Genomic DNA, 27,069 nt, shown 5'->3' with positions numbered 1-27,069 from the left:
TTCGAACCAAAGTGTGTCAACTGTCTTCCTCTTCCAGAGGCCTTAGCAAATTATTTATTAAAAAAAATATTTTACTTTTCAGACAATTTTTATACAGCTGCGTGAGCAAAGTCTCATAGCTGACCATTAACTAGCTACATGTACCAGTATGCAAACAAGCCACTGTCTCACTTTCAAGCATCTTCTCTGTGAACATTTCTAGTATTTTTCAGAGCTGCGCGGTGTCACTTATTATAGAAATGAAGTTTGAGAATGTGCTGGCAGAGGTAGATGGCTTCGGAAAATTCCAGATAGGGTTGATCTTCATGATGGTGATTCCGCGTATGACTTTGCCTTTTCACTTCTTGATGAACAACTTCATCGCGGCCGTGCCCTCTCACCGCTGCGACATCAGCTCCCTGGATGACGGAGGGATCTTTGGGAATTTGTCCCAGAAGGAGAAGCTTGTGGTCGGTGTTCCGGTGCAGGAGGATGGGACTCCGAGCTCCTGTCAGATGTTCACAGAGCCTCAGTATCACCTGCTGCTCGACTCCTCCAACGTTACCGACCTGCCCACGGTGACATGTCAGAACGGATGGGTGTACGATCACAGCACCTTCAAGTCCACACTGGCCACAGAGGTGAGTTTTATGTATTTATTTATTGCATTTACAAAGCAACAAACTAATTCTGGTTAATTTGTAACTTTCTCTCTCCATAGTGGGATCTGGTTTGTGATAATAGAAGAATGAACACAGCCACAATCACAATCTTTTTCATCGGCGTCATGCTCGGAGCTGCAATATTTGGATACCTCGGTGACAGGTGATCATGTCTTCAAATGTTAAATCAGAAACCTTTCCATGTTTTCACTACTTTATGACGTATGTTTAGATATACAAGGGAAATTTGTATGATTGGATTATTTGTTTGCAAAAGTTATAATTATTGATGATAGATTTAGTTTGCAGTAGCCAGTGTCCAGCTGTCATTGTTCAACAGATGAGCTGGATTTGTTGAGATACTGACAAAAGAACATTTTAAGTTAATACTATTTAGATTTATATATTTTAGATTACTTAGTAACTTCAAATGAAGGAATATGTATCTGTTCATTGGTATATTAGGTCATTATTAACTCATCATCTGTTTCTCATTTTCCGTTGCTCAGGTTAGGCAGGAGAAGAGCACTTCTAGTGTCTTACATCATGACCACAATCTTTGGATTTGCAAGTGCTTTCTCACATAATTTCACCATGTTTGCTGCTATGAGGTTTTTGACTGGAGTTGGACTTTCTGGGATAAGTATCATCAGCACTGTCCTTTGTGAGATCTACTTTATAATCCTTCTCTTATTTATCTTATTCCTAGTTCAGTTGCATGTGAGCCATGTTCCGTTTGTAAAACAAAGTTTGTTGCGGTGATTTCACTCATTCTTCACATTTAATGTTCTATTAAGACAGACTCACTTTAAATGTACATATGACAAAGGTCAAGAAATAATATGCAAATGAGACAAAATTATCCAATTCTGTTTCTTCATATGTGTAGGACTGTATTATAGATGTGTAATTAGACAGCAGCTGTTATACTGGCTCATATTGGGTAGTTAGGACACTACATCTTGCTTCTCAGAAAGTATTTTACAAAAAAGTTGAATTCTCTCACATACCCCCAGTTTTAAGTACTAAACTATACCTTTTAACGATAACATTTTGGGGGTATTTTGTTTTTGCCTCAATAAATATTTATATAGAGAACCAGACAACAAAAATGACTTTTTTCATATACATAAGATGTTTTTGTTTTTACACAAAAGTACGTTGTATGTGTTGTGTTGTGTGTTGATCATAACAGGCATTGAATGGGTGGACATCAAGCATCGAACTGCAGTGGCCATTTTAATAAGCCTGGACTGGAGTATCTTTACTGCTGTACTACCGCTTGTAGCCTATTTTGTGAACGACTGGAGATACCTAATAGCCACGTTAAGCACCCCACTGTTTCTGGCAATGATCTGTTGGTGGTAAGGAAAAAATAATCACCTCATAATGAATCATTTAATAAACTGTTAATTGTGACGCACATATCAGAGGTTCAGTGTGTAGAATCTAGTGAGAGGAGATCTAGAGGTGACGTTGCATGTTGCAGCTTAACACCCCTCAACTCACCCTCCCCTTCCAATCATGAAAGAAACCTTGCAGAAGCCTTCAATTGTCATAAAAACAAAGGCATTTAGTTTGTCCAATCTGGGCTCCTGTAAAAAAACATGGCAGCCTCCGTGAGGACCCTCTCCTGATTTAAAAATTAAGTAAACACAGTAGTAAAAAAACTTCACTGGGATTATTTCAATAGATTTCAATATCCAATAAACCTTACACACTGAACCTCAAAGAATGTTGTATAGATAAAAGAAAACAACACACAGTTATGATTATTTAACCCTTATTTACAACATGGCTTCTAGTTTTCAGGTGCGACTCATGAATTTATATGGAAACCTGTTGAAATTTGGTCGCTTACTAAAACATATGTCGTCACAGGTGGCTCCCTGAGTCGTCCAGGTGGCTTATCAGCAACGGGAAGGTGGACAGTGCTCATTTCTACCTGACCAAGTGTGCAAAGTTCAACCACAGGGAGCAGTTCATGGCAGACCTGAAGCCGGAGGTTTCGAATTTTGCACAATTTAGAAACTCCCGCCTGGTACTGTTCCATTTTCTGACTAAACTTTCCTGTCATTCTCCAGTTTCTGTCCAAAGTGATATTTGTAGAAGATGAAAACAGAAAATATTCCTATCTGGACCTTGTGAAGACTCCCAGAATGAGGAGGCTGGCTCTACTCACTGGAATTGTGTGGTACTGTGTTGTAACTACTGAGTTGACCTTCTTAGCCTTATACAAATATTGCATTGTTTTCTCTCCTGTCTGTATATGATGGCTCAACCTGAGAAAAGCAATGTTTGTTTTTAAAACAATTAGAATTTGGTGATTTTGACAACAACCATTATATGTTTTTATGAAGTACTGTTATAATGTTATTAATACACATATAATGCCATGTGATGCAACTATCTGGTTCACACCTACATAAGATGTACTATTATTTTGAAGTATTTCGGAGCGTAATTGCTTTGCCAAAAAAGAGACAACGTACACACTTAAAAAAGAATCTTCTCTTGTATTACATGGATTACATGTTAAATGTCTCTTCTTTTCTTTCGTTGATAGGTTTGGAGTGGCCTGTACTTACTATGGAATCAGCTTTAATGTCATCGGATTTGGTGTCAACATTTATCTCACCCAGTTCATCTATGGCGCAATTGAGATCCCAGCGAAATTCTTCATATTTTTCACCTTGGACAAAATTGGTCGAAGATTAAATCAGTCCGGATCTCTTATTCTGACCGGACTGTGCATATTCTGCAGCATGCTTTTACCTCAAGGTAAATGATCCATTCTGGTGTCTGTCTTTGATGAGACACTAAGGTTATGGTGCCTCTTCTATTACTACTGCAAAACAAAACTGATGACACTGGATAACTTCAAACTGGGAGATGCCAGTTTAATTTTTATCAAATTCTGCACATGTTGGTTCTAAATGTTAAAGAAAGATGATTTAAAATGACCTTTGGTAACTTTGCAGAGATGGGGCTGTATCGGACAGCTGTAGCAGCTTTGGGCAAGATGTTTGCAGAGGCAGCTTTTACGACTGTATATCTGTACACAACAGAGCTGTATCCCACAGTCCTCAGGTCAGTACAGAGTTTATATTTCCCACTTCTGCAAACATGATTATCCAGAGGCTTCTTTCAAGAGCCACGTTGACTGAGACATTAAGAAAAACCCACTGCTTGAGAACCAGAATCATGTGTTCTTCTTGTATAAATCGGGTGTTTAAGGGAGTTGCAGTTGTCTTGTGAATTCCGAACTTCTTCTTCTGTGGTCAGACGTGATGCTTTCTTCTGTTCCACAGGCAAAATGGATTAGGTTACAGCTCCTTCATGGCACGTCTGGGTGTGTCTATATCCCCACTGATCTTACTTCTGAAAGAAGTGTGGATCCCTTTGCCGAGTACCATCTTCTTCCTGGTGGCTTTTACTGCAGGTTTCTCAGCTTTGTGTCTTCCTGAGACAAAAAACATCCGTCTACCAGAGACTGTTGAGGATGTGGAGCAGATGAGGTACTGGTCCCCATTTTACTCTTACTTTGCATCCTGACATTCACAGTGAGCGATAATAAAACGTTTTTGTGTGTGTGTGTTTCAGAAGGCGCTCAATCTCCACGTCCAACGAGTAGTCACCACCTTAAGGGTTTTCTTCATTTCAACTTAAAGACCAGTATGAACACGATGCAACATTTAAATGAGTCAAGTTTGTGGCCACCTGACAAATGCTTCATGTCTTTTAAGCCTTAAGTTTAGTCTCCACCCACTTAACCTACCAAGTACGCACAGAACAAATATGATGCATTGTGACTTTAACTTGTTTTTTATTTTGTTATATTTTAGGCTGTTTCAGATTGCACACTACGATGTCTGAAGAAGCAGCTTTTGTAATTTCAATTCAGCAAAAATGTCCAAAATCGTTTTCCCCCAAAGGAAGGCGAGGCCATTGAAGAGCACTGAACATAAATAACTGTGACAACTTGGGTCGAGACAGTTTTACCAAACATTGAAACAAATGCATTACCACCGCTACTGCCACTGATTTATGGTTTCTTATGATGATGTAATGCAATTAAATAAAAGATGACTCATTTTATTAAATCCTGAGACTCCCGCTTTAATTATTACCTCCAATGCTTCACAATCCCACAAATCAATCTCAATTCCAATTAATGTTATTTCTTTTTTTTGTATGACGCCGAGTCACATCACACGACTTCACAATAATATGATGAAACCACAACATTTTGCACTTCAAACAAATGTTTGTGCAGGGAAAACAACAGGAAGCATATAGCAGGTCCAGATTCAAGTGCAGGAACAGTTGTATAGCATAGAGGTTAACGGAGGTATAATATTTACCTTTTCAACTTTACAACAGCAGCTCAAAATGCCAAAGATTACACCACCCAAAATGGGGAAACTGGTCCTGAGTACTGGAATAGTATGGTCTCTATTCACATCACCATTAAGCCCAGTGGATTTAGGTCGAAAAGTATTTTAATTTGTATTTCTATCACAGGGTTAGTTTTACTTTTCAAAGAAACAGATCTAAAACTAAGTGAATGTTTATCAAGAAACTGTTACTGGATTACATGAGTTTCCATTTTCTCTACCTCTAGGTTTTGTGTAGCGACGACATTTTATGGCATTAACTTCAACATCACAGGCTTCAAGCTCAATACTTGCATGACTTTATTTCCACTACTCTTCCTTTAATTTTTTTACATAATGTTTAAATACTGGTTTATTAAAAGATAAAGAATAATATGGTGAAACACAGTTGTGAAAAGTGCTTTACATTTTAAATGTCATCTAGCCTGTAACTACATTATAGTCTTATTTACTATCTAATAAATGCCTGTGTTCTATTTATGCGAAATGAGAAGTTAAAGTGTATCTGTGAATTCTGTACAACGTGCACGTATGTGATCAAATCAAAGTCTTTAAATGAACTACAGGGGTTTGCCTCCACCAATCAGTGCAGTTTCCGTCTGCAAACACGTTTCCAGACGTCTACGAGGTCACCGTTACTTTGGACAACGGAAATAAGCTGATCATTAAGTGATAACTGGCCAAAATCCAAGTGAACGTTAGGGTTAGATGAAATGACATTCCCAATGGGTGTCTTGGTGCAGCGAAAACAAGAAGAAACCTATAGCACAACCAGATTCAAAGTGGGCGGCCGTCTACCTCAACTGTTTGGGGAAAGAGGAGAGGATAGGGAGGTGTGTGTGTGTGTGTGTGGGGGGGGGGGTTGTGTAACACAGACTGAAGTTATTTGAGTGGTTAAGGGAGGTAAAACATTTACCTTTTCAACTTTACGACAGCAGCTCTTGGGAAAATCAAAAACCAAAGGTTACCCTGTGGGTTTTTTGTAATGCTCCGATCTGAAAGGAAGACACTTTGCACCACGAGAAGTCACAATGAGGTTTGAGAACATCCTCGCCGACATCAATGGATTCGGCAGATTTCAGATAACGATCATTGCGATCAGCTTTCTGGGCCGCTTCACGCTGCCCTGCCACTTCATGCTGAACAACTTCATCGCGGCCGTGCCCTCCCACCACTGCGACATCGGCTCGCTGGATGACGGAGGTATTTTTAGGAATTTGTCTCAGGGTGAGAAACTTATTGTCGGTGTTCCGGTCCAGGAGGATGGGACTCCGAGCTCCTGTCAGATGTTCACAGAGCCGCAGTATCACCTGCTGCTCAACTCCTCCAACGTTACCCACCTGCCCACGGTGTCATGCCAGAATGGATGGGTGTACGACAACAGCACCTTCCAATCTACTATTACCTCACAGGTAGACTTCTGTACACTTTACTACAAATCACAAGGGAAGCATGTACTTTCTCTTGATGAAGAAGATACTTGTGTTCATGGAACAGACCTAACTTGTCTCATTTCTTCATTTGGTTTCAAGTGGGACCTGGTATGTGACAGAAAAAGTAAAAACAAGGCGACTGCTACCATCTTCTTTGTTGGGGTGATGTTTGGAGCCTTGACCTTTGGGGGTTTGAGTGACAGGTATCACGCAGCTTAAAAACCCAAGTGTGAACCTTTACCAGCCAATCAGAAACACTGCATTTTGAGACCTCCGGATTTTCCGCAGGTTCGGCCGGAGGATCATGCTGCTGGTGTCCTACGTGTTTGGGACGCTGTTCGCTGTGGCCAGTGCTTTCTCTTCATCCTACGTGATGTTCGTCGTGCTGCGGTTCTTCACGGGATTCAGCATCACAGGCATCATCATCGTCTCAACAGCCATTAGTAAATCGTTTCTGTTCATTATCTGAATTTATCTGCACAGACTAAATGCAGATCTAGAGAAAATAAATGGTCCTAATACTGAAGGCTGTGACATGATCCTTGTGAAGTGATGAGGTGTTTGTTCTTCACAGGCGTGGAGTGGGTGGATGTTGAGCACAGGAAACTGGTGGGAGTGGTGGACAGCTTATCGTGGACATTCGGGAGCGCGGTGTTTGCCACCATCGGCTACTTTGTGACTGACTGGCGGTGGCTCGTCGTCAGCGTCACATCTCCTCTCCTCGTGTCCATGGTCAGCTGGAGGTGCGAATCGAACACGGAGATCATTCAGCCGTGATCCAGAGAGACTGCGACTGGTTAATGTTTAAGTGACATGTACCCATGTGTGGATTTAAAGTTGAACATTGGAAAAATCAAAAAACCTTTTATCCTTCACCTGTACCCCACAGATTAAGACAAGGTATTTACAGTGTGATACATTTTGACTGAAAGAGGTTTTTCTTCAACATCAGGTGGATGCCAGAGTCGGCCAGGTGGCTCATTGCTAATGGGAAACTGGAGCAAGCACAGATGTATCTGAAGAGATGTGCCACAATGAACCAAAGGGAGAAGCAGATTCACTCTCTTCAGACAGAGGTTTGCACATTAAATATGTGTTTTCAATAGATAATGATCTGGGAAACAACTATAGGCTCAAGGTCTAAAAAAAAAATACATTTTACTAATAATAAAAGGACTATTTTCTCTGTCAATTACATTATTGTCTAAATATTACAACCTTATTCTCGAAAAATCTTGTTCGCATTGTTTCAGACACTATCAACGATTGTGGCGACAGAGAAAAGAGATCGAACATATTCCTACATCGATCTGGTACGAACACCCAAGATGAGGAAACTGGTCCTGAGTACTGGCATTTTGTGGTCAGTATTCACATTACCATTAAGCCCAGTGGCTTTATGTTGGAAACTATTGTTTCAATCACACGGTTAGTTTTACTTTTTAAAGAAACAGATGAAATACTCTTAGTGACTGTGTATCAACTGTTACACGATTTCACAAGTCTCCATTTTGCTTTACCTCTAGGTTTTGTATAGCGACCACATTTTACGGCATCAGCTTCAACATCACAGGCTTCAAGCTCAACATCCACCTCACTCAGTTCACCTATGCTATGATTGAGGTCCCAGCCAAACTAGCCGTCTACTATTTACTGGATAAGATCGGCAGGCGATGCACGGAGGTGGGAGCTCTACTGATGGCCGCCGTCTGTCTTGGAATCAACATCCTGGTACCTAAAGGTAGCCTTCATTTCCACAGATCTACTGTACATCTATGGCACAGTGAAGTCACTACTATTGTGTCTTTCAAGCAGCAGTGCTGTTCTAATTCAATGTTTGAGGAAGGAAACCCCAGACCCAGAACTTACAGTATAACAGAGTTTATTACACAGAGGTTTCACAGGCCAGGGCGGCTACCATAGTATACCCGGAGACATCACAAGCCAATAGTGAAAGTCTGCCTTGTCTCTGATAAGACAAGGATTCTTATAGGGAGGTTAGAGATAAAATGACGTCACCCATAGAGTCTCTGACTAAATTTGTTAATGTCCTTCCTATAATTTAAGGACCTGTTGAAGATCCTCTTCTCTTTCCGTTCCATAAGCAGGTCAAATAACGTTCAGAGTTTAGGAGGAAATTAACAGAACACATCTGGAATAGCTTTTAAAGGTCTGAGCCTAAGAATCAAGGCGCCTTAGGATGTTAAAATGTTTTATACCCATGTTAAATAGATAGCTAAATATACTACACTACACAGTGAAATATATAAGGAATTGAAACCTACTGAATGTGATGCTTTTCTCTCAGATATGTCTGTGGTCAGGACAGTGGTAGCAGTCATTGGAAAAGGGTTTTCTTCAGCATCCTTTTCAACAGTCGTGCTCTACAGCGCTGAGCTGTATCCCACTGTTGTGAGGTAACTATATACCTTCTTTTCCACTTTGTCTCAACAACCCGAACAGAACCTGTCCCATTTTAGATCTGTTACATATATACTGTGCTATCCCATCAATGCAGGACAGATAGATCCTCAGATAGAAGATGTGTTTCCACCCATGTCTGTATGTTGCTTGGTTTGTAGGCAGGAAGGCTAATTCTAGTTATAAATGTTTCTTTTAGACAGAAAGGTATGGGCTACAACTCCTCCATGGCTCGACTTGGTGTAGCTGTGGCTCCTTTCATCCTCTTACTGGACGACGTGTGGAGGGATCTGCCACAAGTGGTCCTGTGCTGTTCGGCTGTGCTCGGGGCACTAGCCGCAAGAACACTGGCAGAGACACGCAACAGGTGCCTGGCAGAGACCATAGAGGACGTCGAGGAGCAGTAGAAGTAAAAAGCCACCAGCATTACAGATGATTCAATCAACCAAAGGTTGTTTTTTTTTTACATTCTGATCTGTGTGAATTGTTTAAAATTCAGTTTACTTGACTCCTCTTGCAGCCGCTGCTTGATTCAACCCGGCAGTTTGCTGAAGGTCTTCCCTGCTCTTTCTCTCTCTCCCACTTTTACACTTAATTCTCTCCTGTTGGGTAAAATCCAAATGTCCAGAAAATATCTTTTAATAAAAATGTGAATTATTTCACAAAATCTAGAAATACAACTTGACTTGATTTTGTTTCCTATTCCTGTAATTTAACCTAAGGTTTAAAAATGGTATATTAAAACAGAATAGTGAAATACTTGTGAAAAAAATTATTTAATACTGTACATTTTAAATGTCATCTACCATTTAACTACATTTTTAAGTCTTATTAACTATGTAATGCTAAATGAGAAGTTAAAGTTTATCTGTGAATTATATAGATGTAGACTTTTGCAGACACATACGAGTTCACCTTGACCAACTGAAATCAGTTCATCATTAAGTGACAACGGGTCAAAATCCAAGTGAATGATTGTGCAAGATTCCCAATGGGTGTTCTTGCTGTGTAGCTTTCACAGGAACATGACGTCAATGTGACCTTTGATAAAATCCAATCATTTCTTCTTGTCCTAGTCTAGTGAATGTTTACACCAAATCTGAGGAAGTTCTCACAAGGTGTTCCCGAGATATCGTGTTCACAAGGAAACAAAGATGATGTGAGACAAATACCATGAGCATTAATAATATGCTGCTCATGTCGACCTGTGTGTTGGTTCGGAAGAGACAAGTGTTTATTTTCTAGACCAAATTAGCATCAACACAAAAGCAAAGAATTGCACTACAAACTACACAACTTTTGCAATTAACATGTTTTACTAATATGTACAGAGAAATTAGGTCAAAGCTCCTTTATTAAAGAAACAAAGCAAGCACAAATCTTTTTTTTAAATGACTCAACAGTCCCCTAAAGGAAAGTCCACCACATCTAAATGACATGTTTCTGATATTCCTTTTGAAAATCTTCAAAGCCAGGTCCAATACTTGCTGCTGATATTAAATCTGACATTACTCTTACAGAATAAACTTTGATGGGGTGGGAAAAAACAAACAAAATATAAAAATCAAAACGCCAAGTTTTTAAACATTAAGATACAATGATACAGAATCATCTAAAACTATAGTATGCAGCCGTTTTCAAGGACACTTCTGTCATTCAGTACTGGGAATACTCTTTAGTATCTAGTTTGGCAACGATTCGCTCCAGCTGTCGTTTAGCTTCACATTGTGGGAAGTTACTCATTTCATAGTACTGGGGGGCAATCTTCACCAGCCTGTAACCAAATGAAAGAGAACCATATTAGATTAGGATCACAGATTCCATGTGCTACTTCAGTTCAGTTCAGTTATATTCATTTATCTTTATGAACATTTATTTATATAAAAACCAGTAAAACTCGACACACTTACCACTCGGGCTTGATGTCTGAGCAAGTGCGGATGTAGTTCTTGGTGGTGAGGACAAATTCGTTGTAGAGCACCCACTCAGGCTTGTGGTCTAGGACTGTAGATGGGTGCAGTTGGACCACTTGGTTGTCTTTCACTGTGAGGTAATGACCTGTGCGCTCCAAATGAGCCACCTGCAGGATGAGAGAAAACAGACCTCAACAAATCTGACAACAAGCATCAGTACTGTAAACTACAGCTGTATATCGGTGTCTGCGTTAATTATTCATAAAAGCATCAATATTAAAAGTATTATTTTACAAAATAAACCAAGAAATGATGTGGATTTGTCAAAAAACATGTTCAATTTTCTCTTTAATTCAAGTTATATATTTATTAGTGTTTCCTTTTATTTATAGTTATATATTTGTATATAATACAATTTATGATTTAACTATAAAATATCAAGGCTCAATTCAGGTTTTTGTCATAAGGGTTTGATAATGATATCTCAAATACTTTAAAAATAACTTTGTGCATACAAACACCAACACACAGGCAAATGCATCATATGGGAAATTTTGTAACCACTTATATCAATAACGGGACCTGTCCCCCAAAATGGTTGGGTTCTATTTTAACCTGACATTATCAGAGAAATCTTTCAATTCCCCTATTTACAATATAGTTATAATATAATGACATATAGTAAAGCACAGTAATAATGCAAGTACAGTGTGTTATAAGCTGTTAAACAGTATCATTGACATCATCCTGTGAATGTTCACCTGCATGAAGAAGCCGGTGCAGAGCGCCCGGCGGATGTTGATGTAATAATCTCTGCTGGTGAACTCCGTGCTCCGACGGGGGAGGTTGAAGCGGTCCATGATCCTGGACAGCTGCTGCCGCACGTTGTCAGCAGACATCAGTGAACGGTAGTTGACGAAGTTGTCATAGCACCACTGGTTCGCCTCATGGTCTGGAAGATAACATAGAAAGCAAGTGATCAGATATTTAGTTCAGCGACAGGTCTTTGCACTTCTGTACCAGCAGGGCTCCAGACTACTTGCATTGGTTGCACAAAAAATATCCTAAATAAATGAAAATAAAATCACACAAAGGCAAAACAATAATTCAAACGGACTCTCTGGCCTCTTGGATTGGGAGGGAGGAGAAGCATTATATGTTTACATTAAACTCAAAGCTGCACTATTTGTTTATATTAACGATGGGTAAAATGTGAAATGCAGAATATTTAAACATGTTATGACATTTATTTACATAACTTGCTCTAAGAGGCGATTTAGTGATTTCTTTTTTATTCCTTCACTTTAAATCACAGTTTCAAGCCACAAGCTGGAGCTAACATATCTCTCCCTGCCAAGGAGCTTATGTTGTGATCTGCAGTTGACTGTCAGTTATTTAGCAGGATTACTAACTGGCTAGCAGAGGGTTTCTCCTCCTTCATACATCGTTTGCCCCAGAAATCATAGCATAGGGCAAAGCCACAGTTAAAGTGGATATGACCCTTTTAAAAAGGCGACAAAATGGAAGCGTTTTGTTAGCTTGAATTTTTCAGGAGCGGGACATTGAAGGAAACATTTTGCAAGTACACCGGGGAAAAAACTAATATAACAAAGGGCTAATTGTCTTAATGAGGAACTGTTTCATTCCTTTCAGTGCTGGGACATGAAAATACATTTAGACTGTTGCTCACTTTGTTTGAAGGCGTGGTAGACGTTGAGCAGCGTCAAGTGGTCTCCGTCGATGTGAGCAAACCTCATCTTGGACTCGTCGGCTGCCTTCTTAGCCTCCGTGGGGCGGACAAAACACTGTGGGACTAAACAAGGTTGGTATGGGCCCCAACAAAGCCGCCCATAGGGATGAGTCACAGATTCACAGAAATAGGGGAGCAAAGCCTATGATGCTAGGGCACTCGACACTGCGTTGGGACAGGGCAGGACCACAAGCTCTATCAAATGGGGCAGCAGTCTTTTCTCATGGTCATTCCCAACTGTACTGGCTATTAGCGGGTAGAGAGGGGGGGTCATTTAACCACATCTGTAAAACAAGAGTTTTCACACAACTACAAAGTGTTAGGGACACAAGCAATGTTTAACTTTCAAGATTCAGAAATCTGACCGAGACGCAATGAGGTTGAGACTTTCAGAGATTAGATCGTATGTTAAGGCTACACAAGATAACTGTTAAAAATCACATTTGATAATTTGAATGAAAAGAAAATTCTGAAATATATGACAAATAAGAAAACGTTTTAGAGGTTCCTGCCCTATCCACATGCTTTGGTGATGAATCCTCACCCTCTAGTAAACATACTGTACATTGAGGCCAAATTTAACCCTAGAATTTAAACAAAGTTCAAGATCGATTAACCATTTAGGTTAAGCTGTCCAGAGTTAAATGTATTTGGACCATAACTAAAATTGTGGATTTAAAAAAGGCTTTTAGGTGATAACATGCAATGTTTTGTAAAACATTTGTTGCACAGCTCGTTAATAAACTTTAAACTTCACTACTTAAACAAACTTCACACCACATGATGATGGCAAGATGGTCATATTGGTTAATTTGGTTAAACTAGTATTGAGGCTCACACTGGTCTGTGACTCACAGTGCATATTCTCAAAGATAATGCCGCACACAAACTAAATTCTATGTGAGACGCTTCGTTTCAACCCCGCCAGTGAACAGTAGCGTTTCCATCCCAGAAAGAATGAGCCTACGGAAGGCAAGGGAGATCAGCCCAGTCCTGGGCATTACCTGACAGCATGGCAGTAATGGAAAGGATCTCGTTAGAGCAGTTAAACTCGCAGCTGGCAATGACCATCTTAGCCAGCTGGGGGTCCAGGGGAAACTCGGCCATCATGGATCCCAGCTCCGTCAGGTCACCGTCGTCGTTGAGAGCCGCGAGGTAATTCAGCAGCTCCAGGGCCCTCATCAGGGTTTCAGGGGCTGCGGGTTAGAGGGAGGGGACACACAAAAGGTCAGATGGTTCTGCCCAACTACAAACTTCTGCATTGATTACATTTAGCCTTTAATGCAGACTGACAGACCTGGTGGATCCATGAAGTCAAAGTGCACCAGGTCATCAATGCCGAGCTTTTTCAGCTGCAGCACCACAGAGCCCAGGTTGGATCGTAGAATCTCAGGGTATGTGTTATCCTGTAGAGAGATGATCACTGTGTTAAACACATCTTATAATTCAAATCTGAGAAGATAAATGACAAAGAGACAATAAAGAAATGTGTTTTTTTTCTCCCTTCTGTTAATGATGCTGTTGTCTCTCTTACCTGCATCTCTGTTTTGTAGGCCTTCTCTGTGTAGAGACGGAAAGTCTTTCCTGGACGTGTTCTGCCGGCTCGTCCCGCCCTCTGCTGGGCAGAAGCTTTACTGATGGCTGTGACGAGCAGAGACTCCACTCTGATACGAGGATTGTACACCTGCACACATGGTCACAAGAATATTTAAGTGAAATAGCTGATCAGAGAATTGCAGGTTTTTACAGTGTAACGTAAATAATCTTTTAATACAGATTTCATATGGAACAAAGTACATAAGCTTGAGTCATAATCAGCTGAGCAACTCTTAACCCACCTTCTGTTTGGCGAATCCAGGATCAATGACAAACACCACGCCATCGATTGTTAGAGAAGTTTCAGCAATGTTTGTTGACACCACGACCTGTGAAGAGACAACAGTCCGTCAGATATCCTCTGTCCAAGGGGTGCAAACAGATGCCTCACGTGAAATCTTCAAAAGGAGTCAAATTGAATTGATTTGAATATAACTTGTGCTTATATCTATATAATTTCAATTGTACCTTTCTTCCTATTGCACCATTGGGCTTCCTAGGAGGAGGAGGCTCGAAGATCCTCTGCTGCTGCTGTGGAGGCAGCGTTGAATACAGTGGAATGATTTTGATGTCCCCAACTTCAGGTCCAAGGTCATCAACCTCACGCTTGATTCGTTTGCAGGCTTCATCAATTTCCTGAAAAGGAAGTTTGGATTTAATTTTGCTGTTCAAGACGGTGATAATAACAAGGTTTCTCACTGGACCAGTAATATCAGCACCACAAGTCTTACCTCTTGACCAGTGAGGAAGAGCAGGCAGTCACCTTCATCTTCCTCGCACATATGAATCTGGATGACAGTGCGGATCGCTGCCTCGAGGTAATCTCGCTCGGGCTCTGGGGTGTAGAAGATCTCCACGGGATGTGTACGTCCCGGAATCGTCAGCAGGGGGCAGTTGTCAAAGTAAACCTGGAACTTCCCAGCATCGAGAGTGGCACTCATGACGATCACCTGGCAACCAAGGAAACAAGAGAAGTCATGTTTACCTCCTGATATTTATTCAAAAGGGACGAGGCAGTGTGGTTAGGCTCTTAGTCAACAAAATAACAAGCACTTAAAAATTCTATAAAGTATATATATTATGTATTGCTTCAGCTGGTGGCAATACAATTTTACTGCAGGCTGATGGAAAATGTGAAGGCTGTGAAACATCACAACCATAATATAATTAACAAAACCTAATGAAGGCATGAGGTTCAGTGTGATAGTTTACACATTTCAAGTTTCAGAAGTCTGCGAATACATTTTCATATAGAGGTAAATTGAAACTATTGTGTGCCTGGATCAATAGGAAAATATCAGAATGTCCTGTTGCAAAACATTCAAACAGAAAGGGAGTCATTATCCTTGATTTAAAACTGAAGAATACCTTTAGATCTGCTCTTTGACGCACCACCTCCTTCAGTACTCCCATCAGGATGTCTGTGGCCAGAGTTCGCTCGTGGGCCTCGTCCAGAATGATCACACCGTAACGCTCCAGCAGGGGGTCATTCATAGCCTCTCTTAGCAACATACCGTCTGTCATGTACCTGAAGAAATATCAAACATGATTTATCAGATTAAGACAATATGGATTAAAACAAATAAGTAAAGGCTGCTCTTAGTGGAAATGATGCGATAGCAGCCCTGAATCACTTACTTTAGTATGGTCTTGGCAGAGCTACAGTCCTCAAATCGAATAGAGTAACCCACTTCCTGTCCAAGCATGATGTCCATTTCATCTGCCACCCTCTGAGCCACACTCATGGCGGCCACTCTTCTGGGCTGTGTACAGGCCACCGCTCGCTTCGGACCAGGCAAGCCTTTCACCATGTCCACGCACCATTGTGGGATCTGGAGATTGAAGACATTGAAGTTATAAAGCTTTGAGCATAAACCACAGGAGCCTTTGAATGTACAATAAAAATGATATGAGAGATGAGATTTCTGACCTGTGTCGTCTTCCCAGAGCCAGTCTCTCCGACAAGGACAAAGCTCTGGTGGCTTGTGATGATATCGGTGAACCTTTCTTTGTACTCCCACACTGGAAGCTGCAACCTCTTCTTCAGGATCTCATAGAAACGTGGCGTGTGCGGTAGGTTGGTGTACGGATTGATCTGCTGCTGCACCAACAGCTGCTTAAGCGGTATGACGCCTGGCATAGCTGCCGGGATGGTAGGTGGAGCAGCGGCGGGCTTCAGGTCTCTGTCCCGGTCTCTGTCCCGATCCCGATCCCTATCTCGGTCCCTGTCCCTGGAGCGGTCCTCACGGTCTCTGTCACGGTCCCGATCTCTCCTGTTCAAACGAGCGCAGCAAAACTTTAAAAACATGTTGCTTCGTAAAGAAATTGAAATGGGAATCAGATTTTCAAATTTGTAAAGGATAAGTGACTCAAATGGTCTCTCGCTGCGGTTTTATAATGGTAGAGTTAGTTGGACTTTGGCTGATGTGAAAAAAATCATGTTTGTTTTTAGTCACTTTGTTATCATTAAATTAGAGGTCAACGACATGTGAACTTTTTGGAAAAGTGCGTTTCTGGTATCTATTGTCAATTCTATTTAAAGGTATAAACCTTTTTAATGCCATAGATCTCAAAAACAGTGAAAGCATTTTTTGGTTGCTATTCCCTGATATTTTGTTGGCCATACAACTACCTGACTGAATGGACGGGTTCACATTTTGTAAATCACTCTTAAATTGCGCATGTCCTGACATATTCCCTAATGGAAGTGATGAGGGACTAAAGTCTGCCCTCTGTTTTTGTTTAAAGGTCAGTTATACAAGGCCTAGGCACTCAATAGTATAAAACCTTTTGCCATTTCTACTGCAGAACATGGAAACAAGGAGAGAGTTTGTGTGAATTAAAAGGTTCGGAATGAATAACACATTTGCCTTTGTGCTGAATTCAGAATATCCATATTTCATGATATGCCTGTTTCAAAATGCAGACCTTCCCTGGTGTATTGATGAAAGAGGGAAATGGTTTGTTTAATTTTAATGCTTGTAACTCGGCTACATTTGTTTCTAAATGTTGAAATAAAACGTCAGGATGATCGTAGTATTGTTACTGATGCTTCTACTCATGCTTCCTTCACTCTGTTCTTACATTTTCTAAAACAAATAGGTAAAATGCAATATATAATGGTATCTGTGGGTATATAAAGTGCATGACACTAACAAAATCAATCATTCTATCAAGTTATGATAAACAGACAGTAACACTGGAAGATTTACACTTGTTCTGATCATTTCAGACTGCTTGAGTCTCATATTACTTCAGATTAACTTCTGGATTAAGTTTTAAAGTCCACCCCCCCACACACACCCACCCACCATTGCATTCAAAGGGATTGGTGTACATGACTGTTGTGGACAGGACGATGACAGCAAGCAAATCCTGGATCAACATAAAAAGTCATATAAGACACTGGGGATATTATTGACGAATCTCTTTAAGATACAATATGTGAGCAAGTTAAAGAATATTAAATACAAACGTAGGCTTTTATGCTTTATCTCTTCTGACTGCCGTTAACTAGCATGCTAGCGTAATGCTTGTGTCAACTGACCTAACTTTAATAACATAGGCGCAGCTATCATTGTCGTTTTAAAAACCAAATACTGTCAATACTGACGTGTGGGTCACACCGGTCGGCTAATTGTTCGTAAATGTTGTTAGCACCGCGCTAAATTGAGGTTAGCCGCACACACGTGTCTCAGCAGTCTGGAGAACGTCAATGCTACGTTCGTTAGCTCGAGCTTTCGTTAGAAACTGCTCACATTGACTTAACACTCAATTAAAGATGGTGAAATAAAGCAGAGATGTGTGGGGGGTGCGAAGAACAAGCGACAGAGCGCAGCTTCAACAGTAACAGCCGCTTCTACATTGTCTCGGGTCCTAGTAAAGGTTAGCCGGGCTACTAGCATCAGCTAGCAGTGGGCTAGCACCGCAGCGGTGTGGAGCAGCTCTTACCCCTCAGACCTCTTCTTATTGGAGTAGTCATCGCCTAAATCCAGCCGGTGTCTTTTAGACATCTTCACGGGAGGAAACTGGATTCACTCAAATAAATTATCGCCGACACAATTCCGCCGGGAGATCGGTCGGCAGCTAGCTTCCTGATTCCTGTGCCTTGCTGTTTTCCTCTTTTTCACGTTAGGTTTTACAGGGTTCGTTTACCGCCACCTGCTGGTCCGGAGGGTTCATCTACTTCTCTGAGAGCTCCAGGAGTTTCCCTGGATGTTTATTTCACAGCATCTGAGTTGACATGATTTGATTCATCGCGTCATGTGAGGCTGCCACCATTGGTTCTTATCATGATCAGTGCATCTGACAGTTATTTATCCACCGATCCACTGTCAAAGTGAGACAGCAAAGGTGTTTCCATGGAGAGATTACAATTAAAAACATTTTCAGAATTTGGAGGCGGGCTCTAGTTTTGATTTGTTGCCAATCACTTTTCTATTAATCATTAATTTAACCAATTAACCAGCTAATCATTTAAAATCGGAGTACTGATCCATAAGTGCATGTCATGGAAAATGCATTCCCAACTAGAACATATTTGTCAAAGGAGGAGGCCCATAAAGAAAAGGTAAAAGTTCAGAAAAGTAAATATGTTTTGCACCACATTCAGAGAAAAGTAAACAGATAAATAACAGGAAAAAACATTGACAGCCTCTGTGTCCTGTGTGGATCTGCTGATCTGCTCCACCCTCAGCAGAGTAACGCCCCCTCACTCTTATACAAGACTTTTATGAAACATATTCAGAGTATAAACTGAGACACGGCTCCAGCAGCAGAGAAACCACAAACACTTCCAGCTTTTCCAGGATCTTTATTTATTTTGTGGAAATGCGTTTACACAGGTAAGTGGACTCTTAACTCAGACTTCAGTTTCAACTCTCTTTACAGGATTAGAACGTGTTTTTCTTGTGGTAAAAGCCGTCTGCACACTTCCTCTGTTATCCAGCTTCTTCCACATGGAGAAACATAAAGCAGTGTTAATATCCGTTTGTGTGTATCCAGTTTAAATAGCTGTGTCAGTAAAGAGGTAAGTGTGATGTGCACTGGGACATTTGATCCTTTACAACAGGATGTCAGGTTGGAAAACAGCCTGAGGAAATTTTTTCAGGAGATAAACAGATCTGCTGGGTTTTACTTTTACTCTGAGGGACATATTGCACTCTTTTTGCATACTTTTATCAGAGTATGTTGTAAAGAAATTTTAATTATATAATAACATTTTCCTTTTTACTGTGTTAGATACTCTAGATTCATATTTTACATAAAAATGTCCATTAATCACTTGTTTTTTATATTTGTGTGCTAAGTGTTAAGTCATGCAATACTTTTTAACTTTCTGTACAATGTTGTTGCTGCTTTTACATAAATTGCTTATTTTCCTTCAGAAAAATATGACAATTCTTTTAATTTGACGGAATGTGCTTATAATTGTAATTGCATTTTTTCAGGTCAGAACATTTGTTGGGGGCTGCTCTGTTTGTTCTGCTGGCTGTCCATCAACAATGTGTCTCAGCCGACCCTAACATGTTGGCCCCACCAGAGGTCACGATGCAAAACGGCACCATGTATGCAGCCTGCAAACTAAGACCCATCAACTCACTGCCGGACGGCGTGCCCAGAGTGTACGGCCATGTGCTGTTCAAACAGGATCACCCGGACGGAAAACTCAATGTCATCTTCCGGCTCAAAGGTTTCCCCACGGATGTCACTCCAGAGCCGCAAAGAGCCGTGCACATCCACCAGTACGGTGACCTGGGCCAGGAATGTAAAGCCTCCGGTGGCCACTACAATCCGAGAGATGAGCATCATCCAAACCACCCGGGGGACTTTGGGAACTTTCAACCCCAGGGGGGGAAAATCCACATGTTAATGGAATTGGAGGCTACGCTGTTCGGAGGGCTGTCCGTGATCGGAAGAGCCGTGGTGGTGCACGAAAAGATGGATGACTTGGGCCTCGGTGGAGACGAGGGCAGCCTGCTGAATGGAAACGCAGGTCGGAGGATTGGCTGTTGTGTTATTGGGATTTACCCAGCCACTCTGTGGAATATGTATCACGAGCAGCTTCAAAACAGTCTGCTGAGGGGGAATTAGTGCCGCAGTCACGGTACATACTGTAAATCATTTCACAGATGTTGCCTTTGTGTTGTTTTCTGTGTCTGATTATCAAATGTACTGAAAACGAAAATATTCTTATGTCAATGCCATACAATTTTGGTTGGAACAACATTTTGGATGGATTGAAAATAAATCAGATACAGAAATTCATGGTTCCCATTCTTTTGTTTTTCTTGTTAGATTCCTTTTATAAAACCTCACATAAGCCTAAACCTTTTGAAGTAAGGACATTCAAAATGTGTCTCCTTTAAACATATCAAATCCTATATCCTATAATATCTTATTTGTATTATATATAAAACTGTTTTCCCAAAGGCAGTAGTTGAAAATTGTTTATTTTCCACAAATATATGATTTATTTGTTCACATTTAACACGTATACGATACACAAAAGCACAGGTGAGACATTAGTGCTGGTAATCTACGTGGCTCCAGTGTGTAACACCAGAATTGTTTCTATTATGTTTGAGTGATTTGAAATAAATGGCCGATGAAGCAATAACATCGGGCAGGTTTTTTTAAGTCAATGGTGGAGCATGGGCTGAGGTGGAAAACCCACAACTTTCTGCTGAAGATCAACACATCGCAGAAAAGTTTGTTCTTCTTCAGAAAAACTTAAACCAATTACATTCTCCTGGTGTTTGAATCCAGACTCTGAAGAGCTGAGCTGATCCACAGTGAGGCTGACATTTTATAATCGAATGCAGACAATTCTTATTTTTCCCACCCCATCGTCGACAGTCCTTCTTTACTACTTCACAGATCCTCCACTTTACCCTGCTGACACAGTTTGTTCAGCTCCCACTCTTGTGCCAACATTTTTTTGGAAAAAATATTTTCCTGTTTCAACACAAGAAGTCCACTGAGTATTAAAGGGAGGTCCGGAAAGAACTGGTCTTATACAAGCTGTGTGCAGAAGGACGTGACACAGCTTTCAGAGATCTGACCTCAAAACAAGTTTTTGGATAAAATCCCACATCCTTGCCTAACCTCACTAATTCCCCGGCTAAATCTCTTGAGCCAGGCTCTTGTGGAAATCTGTCCTGGAAGAGTTCAGCGCATTACAGCAGCATTTTAATGTCCCCAGTCTTGAAAATGAGGTGTTTAAGACTCACATTGGGTCATTCACATTCTGTTGGTCATGGAGTATAATTCATCAGGTTCAACGGTTTGAATACATGAAAGCACAAGTAGTATAATCACTTATTTCTTAGGCTTGATTAACATTCTTGGGGATATAATATCACTGGAGGTGTTGTGATAACTGTGTGAACACATTTCTTTTCTAAAAACGTCTTTAGTGGAAAGCGAGAAACATACAGTGATGTAATCAGGACTGTAGACAACCATGAACTTTCATGCATGGGCCACTGACAACACAATTATAGACAGTCTGTTCAGCCAAGCAGCTAAATCCTTTGTAATCCTCATTATTAATAAAAAATAAATTAAGTATCATTACATTATAAATTAATCTTCAGTAATTACCGTTGTTACATTTTCTCCTGATGCTGTGCAACCTGGAAGCGGCTCCAGGAAGACGTCAGACTTCCTGACCGACACAAACATCAGTCTCATCTGAAAGCTCTGCCTGCTGGTGTGCCGCGGAGTCGTCCTGCTGCTTCTCACCAGCGGCAGCGGAGGACAACGCAACGTCAATGTCTTCCTCTGTGATAGCACACTCAGCTTCGACAGTTTCAGCTTCATCCGACTCTCCTCCTCCTGTCGGGTCGGAGTCGTGTAAATTCAGTTGTGTGTCGTGGTCTGACGGACGAGGTGGGTTCACCTCCGTCACAGAGGGAAGGGGATCGCTCAGTAACTCCTCTCCCTGTGTTAAATCAGCCAAATCCGCAGCGATCTGTGTGTCATTGTTTGGATTTTCCATCTGAGGGCTGGCTGGCTCTTCAACCGCCGACTGGTGCGAAGGCTTCTGTGGGGACGTCTCCTCGCTGGACGGCAGCAGCCGGGCCTCTTCATGAAAATCAGATGCTTCGGGTATTTCACTCTCTTGGACTTGAACTTCTGGGGAGATCTGCTGCTCGGCAGGTTTGTTATCAGGTCCTTTATCAGCTGTGAGGGTAGACAGAAGAATCACATTCAGGAAATACATTTTTAGTACAGATGGACAAAGATTGTGTGAAGACCCCTCTCTGAGGAGGCCTCTCGCTGCCGGGGCCAGATTGGAGTTTGGTGCTCAGGAAGATTCACCTCACCTGATCTGACACTTCATAAACTATAAACATTTAGTGTCTATATCTATATTTCCATTTTTATTTCTTGAAAATGACCTTATTCTTAGTAAAAACTCATGTGTGGTCTTCCCTCAGTTGTCCAGCCTTGATCTGGCTTGTGAACTGTCTACTCACCTTCCTGTGCAGGAGACTGTGGTGACTCCGTCGGCTGAGGGTTCATGATGACGGCATCTTTTCCTCCTGTCAGTACAAAGTATGACACTGAGTTAGCTCTTATATGACAGTGCTCAAACATGTTGTCATCTGTATACGAATATCTGATGCGGCTCAATTGGACGTAGATGAGTAAATTGAATGCAACATAGATGAGACGTGAGAGACGATATAAAGATGAAGAGTTTAGAGGTTGAAAGTTAATAGAAGAACATACCACCATAAATTCCCAGAGACACATTATAAGTCAGGCCTTCAGGAAGACAGAAGCAGAAGGCCAAAGAAAATGATAACACAGATGAATTATTGTACAGAATATCTACATATTTGTATTTATTTATTAGTCTTAATATATTAAGATGCTTGTATCCACCTGGCAGGCTCCATAATCCCGACATCTCAAGTGCTTTAAGTTTCTTCTCCAGCTCCGCTACTCGATTTCCAAGAATCCTAATGAAGGAAAAAAGAAGTCCCACCCAGCATTCAGGTTATTGATCATATACAAATTAGAACCTCAAAAAGAATGTATTACTCTAGCATCAAGATAAAATTGATGCTAGTTGATATCAGTACTTATTGATTTGCCGCTGGTGCTGAATGACCATGTTCTTCTCATGGATGGTTTCCAGCAGAGCTGTGGCCAGAGACTTGAGGTCTGAGATGGACTGAGGAGTCACCGGCAAACTGCAGCCGTTTTCTTCAGAGAGCAACAATTCCTTCACTGCACACACACACACACACACACATCAGTGACAGTTCAGCTTCACTTCTGCAACACATTCTTCAAACTGCAGTAGGATGATTTTAAAGCTTATGATCCTCTGACCTTGTTTGGCAGAGAGCACTCCTGTCAGAGCGCTGCTGTTGGCTTTGCCTCCGATTGTAGAGTTTTTCCGACACTCCAGGGCGCTCTGAGATCAAGGAAGTATGGATTATTGAGCATATGTAGAAACTAAGGAAAATATTAGCCCTTTAAAAATGATTTTATGGAATTGAGAACTTTCTTATTTAAATGTAGCTACCTTGTACTTCATCAGATTTGCTTTGAGCAGGTTGACCTCCTTCTGGAGTTGAGTGAGGCGCTCATGCAAATACCTGAAAGAAACGTTTAAATATCAACATCAATCAGAAATCATTGGACCTCAAGAGTTCTATCACCAGTCAGCTCACACATTACGTTATGATTGAGTCAAATCTAAATTTAACAAGTCAATTACAAACTGCACGAAATTGTTTCTTTATCTGTGGACACTGCTATACTCTAAGTCAAAAATTACCCAAATACCCAAGTAACATACATAACGTATTAAAAGTAAAAGGAGTAACAAACCTGTTCTCCATGCAGAGTGCATCAATGTCGAGGAACCGAATCTCATCATTTCCCACGATGTGGTTCATTTCCACATTGAGACGATGAGCCTTCTGCTGGAACACGTCTCGCTCTGCTCGCACGTCCTGCAGCTCGTCAGTGAGCGACTTCACACTGAGCTCCAGCACCTCGTTCTACAGCGACACAAAAAAGAACACATCTACACAGAGCTCGGTACATCCTGGGTCCATGTTTCATATTTGGTTCATTTGCTTTGAGCTGGACACACGAGCAGATGTGTTCAAAAATTCCAAAAATCGAAATTATGGAAAACGCAGGTTGATGATTCTTTAAACAATAACAAGTACATTTAACTTATTCTTTACTAGTTTATATTATTATGGACTGTAAAACAAAAGAATCAAAGATTTATTACAACAGAATTCAAAGAAATCAACTGTCCTGAGCCCGCAGATCTGTTCTTTTTGTATCTTGGGTGTATCTGTTCTCTTAACTTTTAGCATCACAGACAATATTATCAAATCATATCCCGGAATTATTCTGATTAAAAACCAAAGACATGAGAGCGATCAGCACAGCGAGCCTCAGACGTCACCTGTTCTCTGGCTCTTTCTAACTGTTGGACCAGATCCTCTCGCTCGTGAGCTGGAAAGTGTCGAGCTCCGACCTCCTCGTCTCCCAGCCTCTGTTTGGTGATGGTCATTCGGAGGAGCTGCAGGAACAAGAAACACACAAACGGTATTTTTCCTCCATGACTGCAAGTAATTCATAACTGGACATGCTAGAGATGTATTCAACAATAAAAAAAACACACAGCGAAAATAAACATATATTCTAAACTAATTTGATAAAGGGCTGGTACCTTGTTATCTCCCTGAGATTCCACCAGTCGCTGTTTCAGCTCCTTCACTTCCTCAGAGAGCTGATGACTTTTCTCTCTGGAATCCGTGAGCAGCTGAGCTAAATTCACCTGGAGAAGATGAAGACACAATGTCACGTTAGATTCAAAACTCCAGGGTTTGTCCAGATGTTAGATTCAATGTCCAGGGAGGCAGTGCTGAGTAAAAACTAGTCAAACTGTCATAATTTGGTTTATAGGCTAAAAAATCATTGATCAATGATCACAAATACAGTTGAAGTACCAGTTTGTATTTCTATTAGACAGTGATGTACAAAAAAAATCACTCACTTGATTTCTTTTCTCGGGAGGCAGAGAGAGATCTCCATCCTATCAGTTATACAAACAAAGACACTGTCAGTAAATGTGACATATTTACAATTCAATAGTGGACATTTGACGTTTTGCTGCCATGAGCCCACAGATGATAGTTGAGCACGGAAGTCTTACGATGAGCTCTCGGTACTTCTTCTTGAGGCCCTGGTGCCGCTCGCGGAGCTGGTTGGCCATCAGCTTGTACTGGTCCCTCTCCTGCTGACACGTGTCCAGCTCCTTCGACAGGATCAGGAGAGCCTCTTTCTTGCTCTCCAGTTTACGCTTGCAAATTACAAACTGCACGAGGGAACAGATGTTAAAGGTCCTGATATGTGAACAGTGAATGAATAGACTAAAACCAGAGAAACAATAAGCATGGCATTAGGTGTATAAGATCCCCTTCAGGGGATGTTTGTCATGGCTTCTGTTGAGGTCGATATCCACGTTGTATTCTAATCCTTTATCTTAGTACATAAGTCATGTCAGCAAACTAATAATTGTAACTATTACAAATACTCTCTCTTGTGTTTATATATGATGCATTATAAGGTTTTGTGTCTTGAAAGGCATCATGACACTAAATGAATTGTCATTATTAATATTATTTCTACCATTGCTCAATCTGTAACAAAGTATTGTATTTCATCTTGACAAAACTTTCAAAACACCCAGTTATAAAATGTTATAATTTTTACTTTATGGAAGACAAAGGAAACCAGGAATACACACATCTGAGAAACCGGGGCAGTATTTGAGTAAAAATACTTTTCACAAACGTAATCTGCGGATGTGTTATTAATGCATCAAAATTATGTATTGCCAATACTCTTACAGTGTGGGGCATGTCGTTTTGTATCAGACTCTGGATTCTGCAGGTGCAGGGAACAGGAGGACAAACCCACTCCCATGTGTACACATCTCACACATTGAGAGAATAACTGATGTTTGCTCAATCTTACCTGGTTATTACATTTTATATTCGCAGAGAATACACAGGTAGATGATAAGCGTTTGTATATGTATGTTGCAAGTACATGATCAGAGCGAGTTACAGTGGGAATAACCTCAGCGCTCCAGTCTCACCTCGTTGATCAGCCCCTGCCAGTCACCCTCACTCCTCCTGGACGGATCCATGTCGCTCCCAGTCACAGAGATAACAATCACGATAGCGATAAATAAATAATAACGAGCAAAAAAAAGCACGAGGTGAGTTTCAGATCAAACCATTCCCATGTTGGCTCGTGTTGTGTTCAGGGACCTTTTGCATCATCATAAACGGATTATAAGAACGACCTGCCTCACTTCCGTGCCCTGTGACGTCACGGAGGCGTCACGATGCATTTACAGACCCTCGTAAAACTTGAAACAACCCAAATTTGTGTGGAACTCTCATTGTCCCAACGTTAACTGAGAAACAACATGGCTTCTCCAATCTAACTATGGTACTGACAACAAAATGAATGAAGTTGGCTTTATAAGAAAATATTGAGTAATATCCATCCCAGCTAAAGATGTGATGCGAGTGTTGCGTCTGCTGTATATCCGAGAAATGAAGTGGCCTCATTCCAAGTAAAGAAACATCTCCTTATTCACGGAGCGGTCCGGACGGCTAGTTACCGGCCAGACAGCGAGCCAAGTGACCAGTGACAGGGGCGGCTCCTGGTACAGGCGACACAGGAGACTGATTTATCATGACGTGACACATGCAATGTAAACAATACGTACATTAACGTCACACCATCATCCTCTGACCCCGGGGACTCACCGGAGGAAGAAGCGCTGTGAGAAGCGGGGAGCCTCCTTTTCTCGCTCATCAAATACTTGGGCTGTTCGCACCTGCAGCGTAGTGCCGG

At 41.1% G+C, this 27,069-nt stretch overlaps 5 protein-coding genes across 6 annotated transcripts; 3 read left to right on the top strand and 2 right to left on the bottom strand.

The window, feature by feature from the left end:
- The first annotated feature begins 160 nt into the window (after positions 1-160).
- Positions 161-4,744, top strand: LOC133953150 (solute carrier family 22 member 7-like). The gene is made up of 10 exons (XM_062386935.1): positions 161-620; positions 701-804; positions 1,151-1,305; positions 1,837-2,005; positions 2,523-2,646; positions 2,726-2,835; positions 3,208-3,422; positions 3,623-3,731; positions 3,953-4,159; positions 4,245-4,744. The coding sequence occupies exons 1-10, from the start codon at positions 240-242 to the stop codon at positions 4,273-4,275; spliced, it is 1,605 nt and encodes a 534-aa protein (XP_062242919.1). The 5' UTR covers positions 161-239; the 3' UTR covers positions 4,276-4,744.
- A 1,267-nt stretch (positions 4,745-6,011) lies between these two features.
- Positions 6,012-9,556, top strand: LOC133953151 (solute carrier family 22 member 7-like). Its single transcript, XM_062386937.1, has 10 exons — positions 6,012-6,450; positions 6,571-6,674; positions 6,760-6,914; positions 7,046-7,214; positions 7,424-7,547; positions 7,725-7,834; positions 7,998-8,212; positions 8,780-8,888; positions 9,092-9,301; positions 9,413-9,556. The coding sequence occupies exons 1-9, from the start codon at positions 6,070-6,072 to the stop codon at positions 9,297-9,299; spliced, it is 1,575 nt and encodes a 524-aa protein (XP_062242921.1). The 5' UTR covers positions 6,012-6,069; the 3' UTR covers positions 9,300-9,301; positions 9,413-9,556.
- Positions 9,557-10,189: 633 nt separating this feature from the next.
- LOC133953149 (ATP-dependent RNA helicase DHX15) lies at positions 10,190-18,269 on the bottom strand. The gene is made up of 14 exons (XM_062386934.1): positions 18,103-18,269; positions 16,082-16,424; positions 15,790-15,983; positions 15,520-15,679; positions 14,883-15,101; positions 14,620-14,787; positions 14,394-14,480; positions 14,090-14,239; positions 13,853-13,961; positions 13,560-13,751; positions 12,496-12,618; positions 11,567-11,757; positions 10,803-10,972; positions 10,190-10,666 (listed from the first exon to the last, which is right to left on the bottom strand). Exons 1-14 carry the CDS (start codon positions 18,162-18,164, stop codon positions 10,549-10,551), a joined length of 2,286 nt encoding a protein of 761 aa, XP_062242918.1. The 5' UTR covers positions 18,165-18,269; the 3' UTR covers positions 10,190-10,548.
- Positions 18,270-18,843: 574 nt separating this feature from the next.
- LOC133953857 (extracellular superoxide dismutase [Cu-Zn]-like) lies at positions 18,844-20,418 on the top strand. Its single transcript, XM_062387999.1, has 2 exons — positions 18,844-18,995; positions 19,602-20,418. Exons 1-2 carry the CDS (start codon positions 18,982-18,984, stop codon positions 20,242-20,244), a joined length of 657 nt encoding a protein of 218 aa, XP_062243983.1. The 5' UTR covers positions 18,844-18,981; the 3' UTR covers positions 20,245-20,418.
- A 168-nt stretch (positions 20,419-20,586) lies between these two features.
- Positions 20,587-26,736, bottom strand: LOC133953855 (coiled-coil domain-containing protein 149-like). 2 transcript variants are annotated; one of them, XM_062387996.1, is made up of 13 exons: positions 26,300-26,736; positions 25,352-25,513; positions 25,193-25,231; positions 24,866-24,973; positions 24,599-24,715; positions 24,004-24,176; positions 23,696-23,768; positions 23,500-23,584; positions 23,247-23,394; positions 23,047-23,123; positions 22,891-22,926; positions 22,635-22,700; positions 20,587-22,338 (listed from the first exon to the last, which is right to left on the bottom strand). In XM_062387996.1, the coding sequence occupies exons 1-13, from the start codon at positions 26,348-26,350 to the stop codon at positions 21,812-21,814; spliced, it is 1,662 nt and encodes a 553-aa protein (XP_062243980.1). In that variant the 5' UTR covers positions 26,351-26,736; the 3' UTR covers positions 20,587-21,811. The 2 variants fall into 2 exon arrangements, with proteins under 2 accessions (XP_062243980.1, XP_062243981.1); XM_062387997.1 differs by lacking the exon at positions 22,891-22,926 and having other exon boundaries at positions 26,300-26,734.
- Positions 26,737-27,069: the final 333 nt, after the last annotated feature.

Source organism: Platichthys flesus, chromosome 5, assembly GCF_949316205.1.
Source record: "Platichthys flesus chromosome 5, fPlaFle2.1, whole genome shotgun sequence".
Lineage (NCBI taxonomy): Eukaryota > Metazoa > Chordata > Actinopteri > Pleuronectiformes > Pleuronectidae > Platichthys > Platichthys flesus.
Note: the sequence above shows the minus strand (reverse complement) of the source record. Positions and strands in the feature narration are given on the sequence as shown.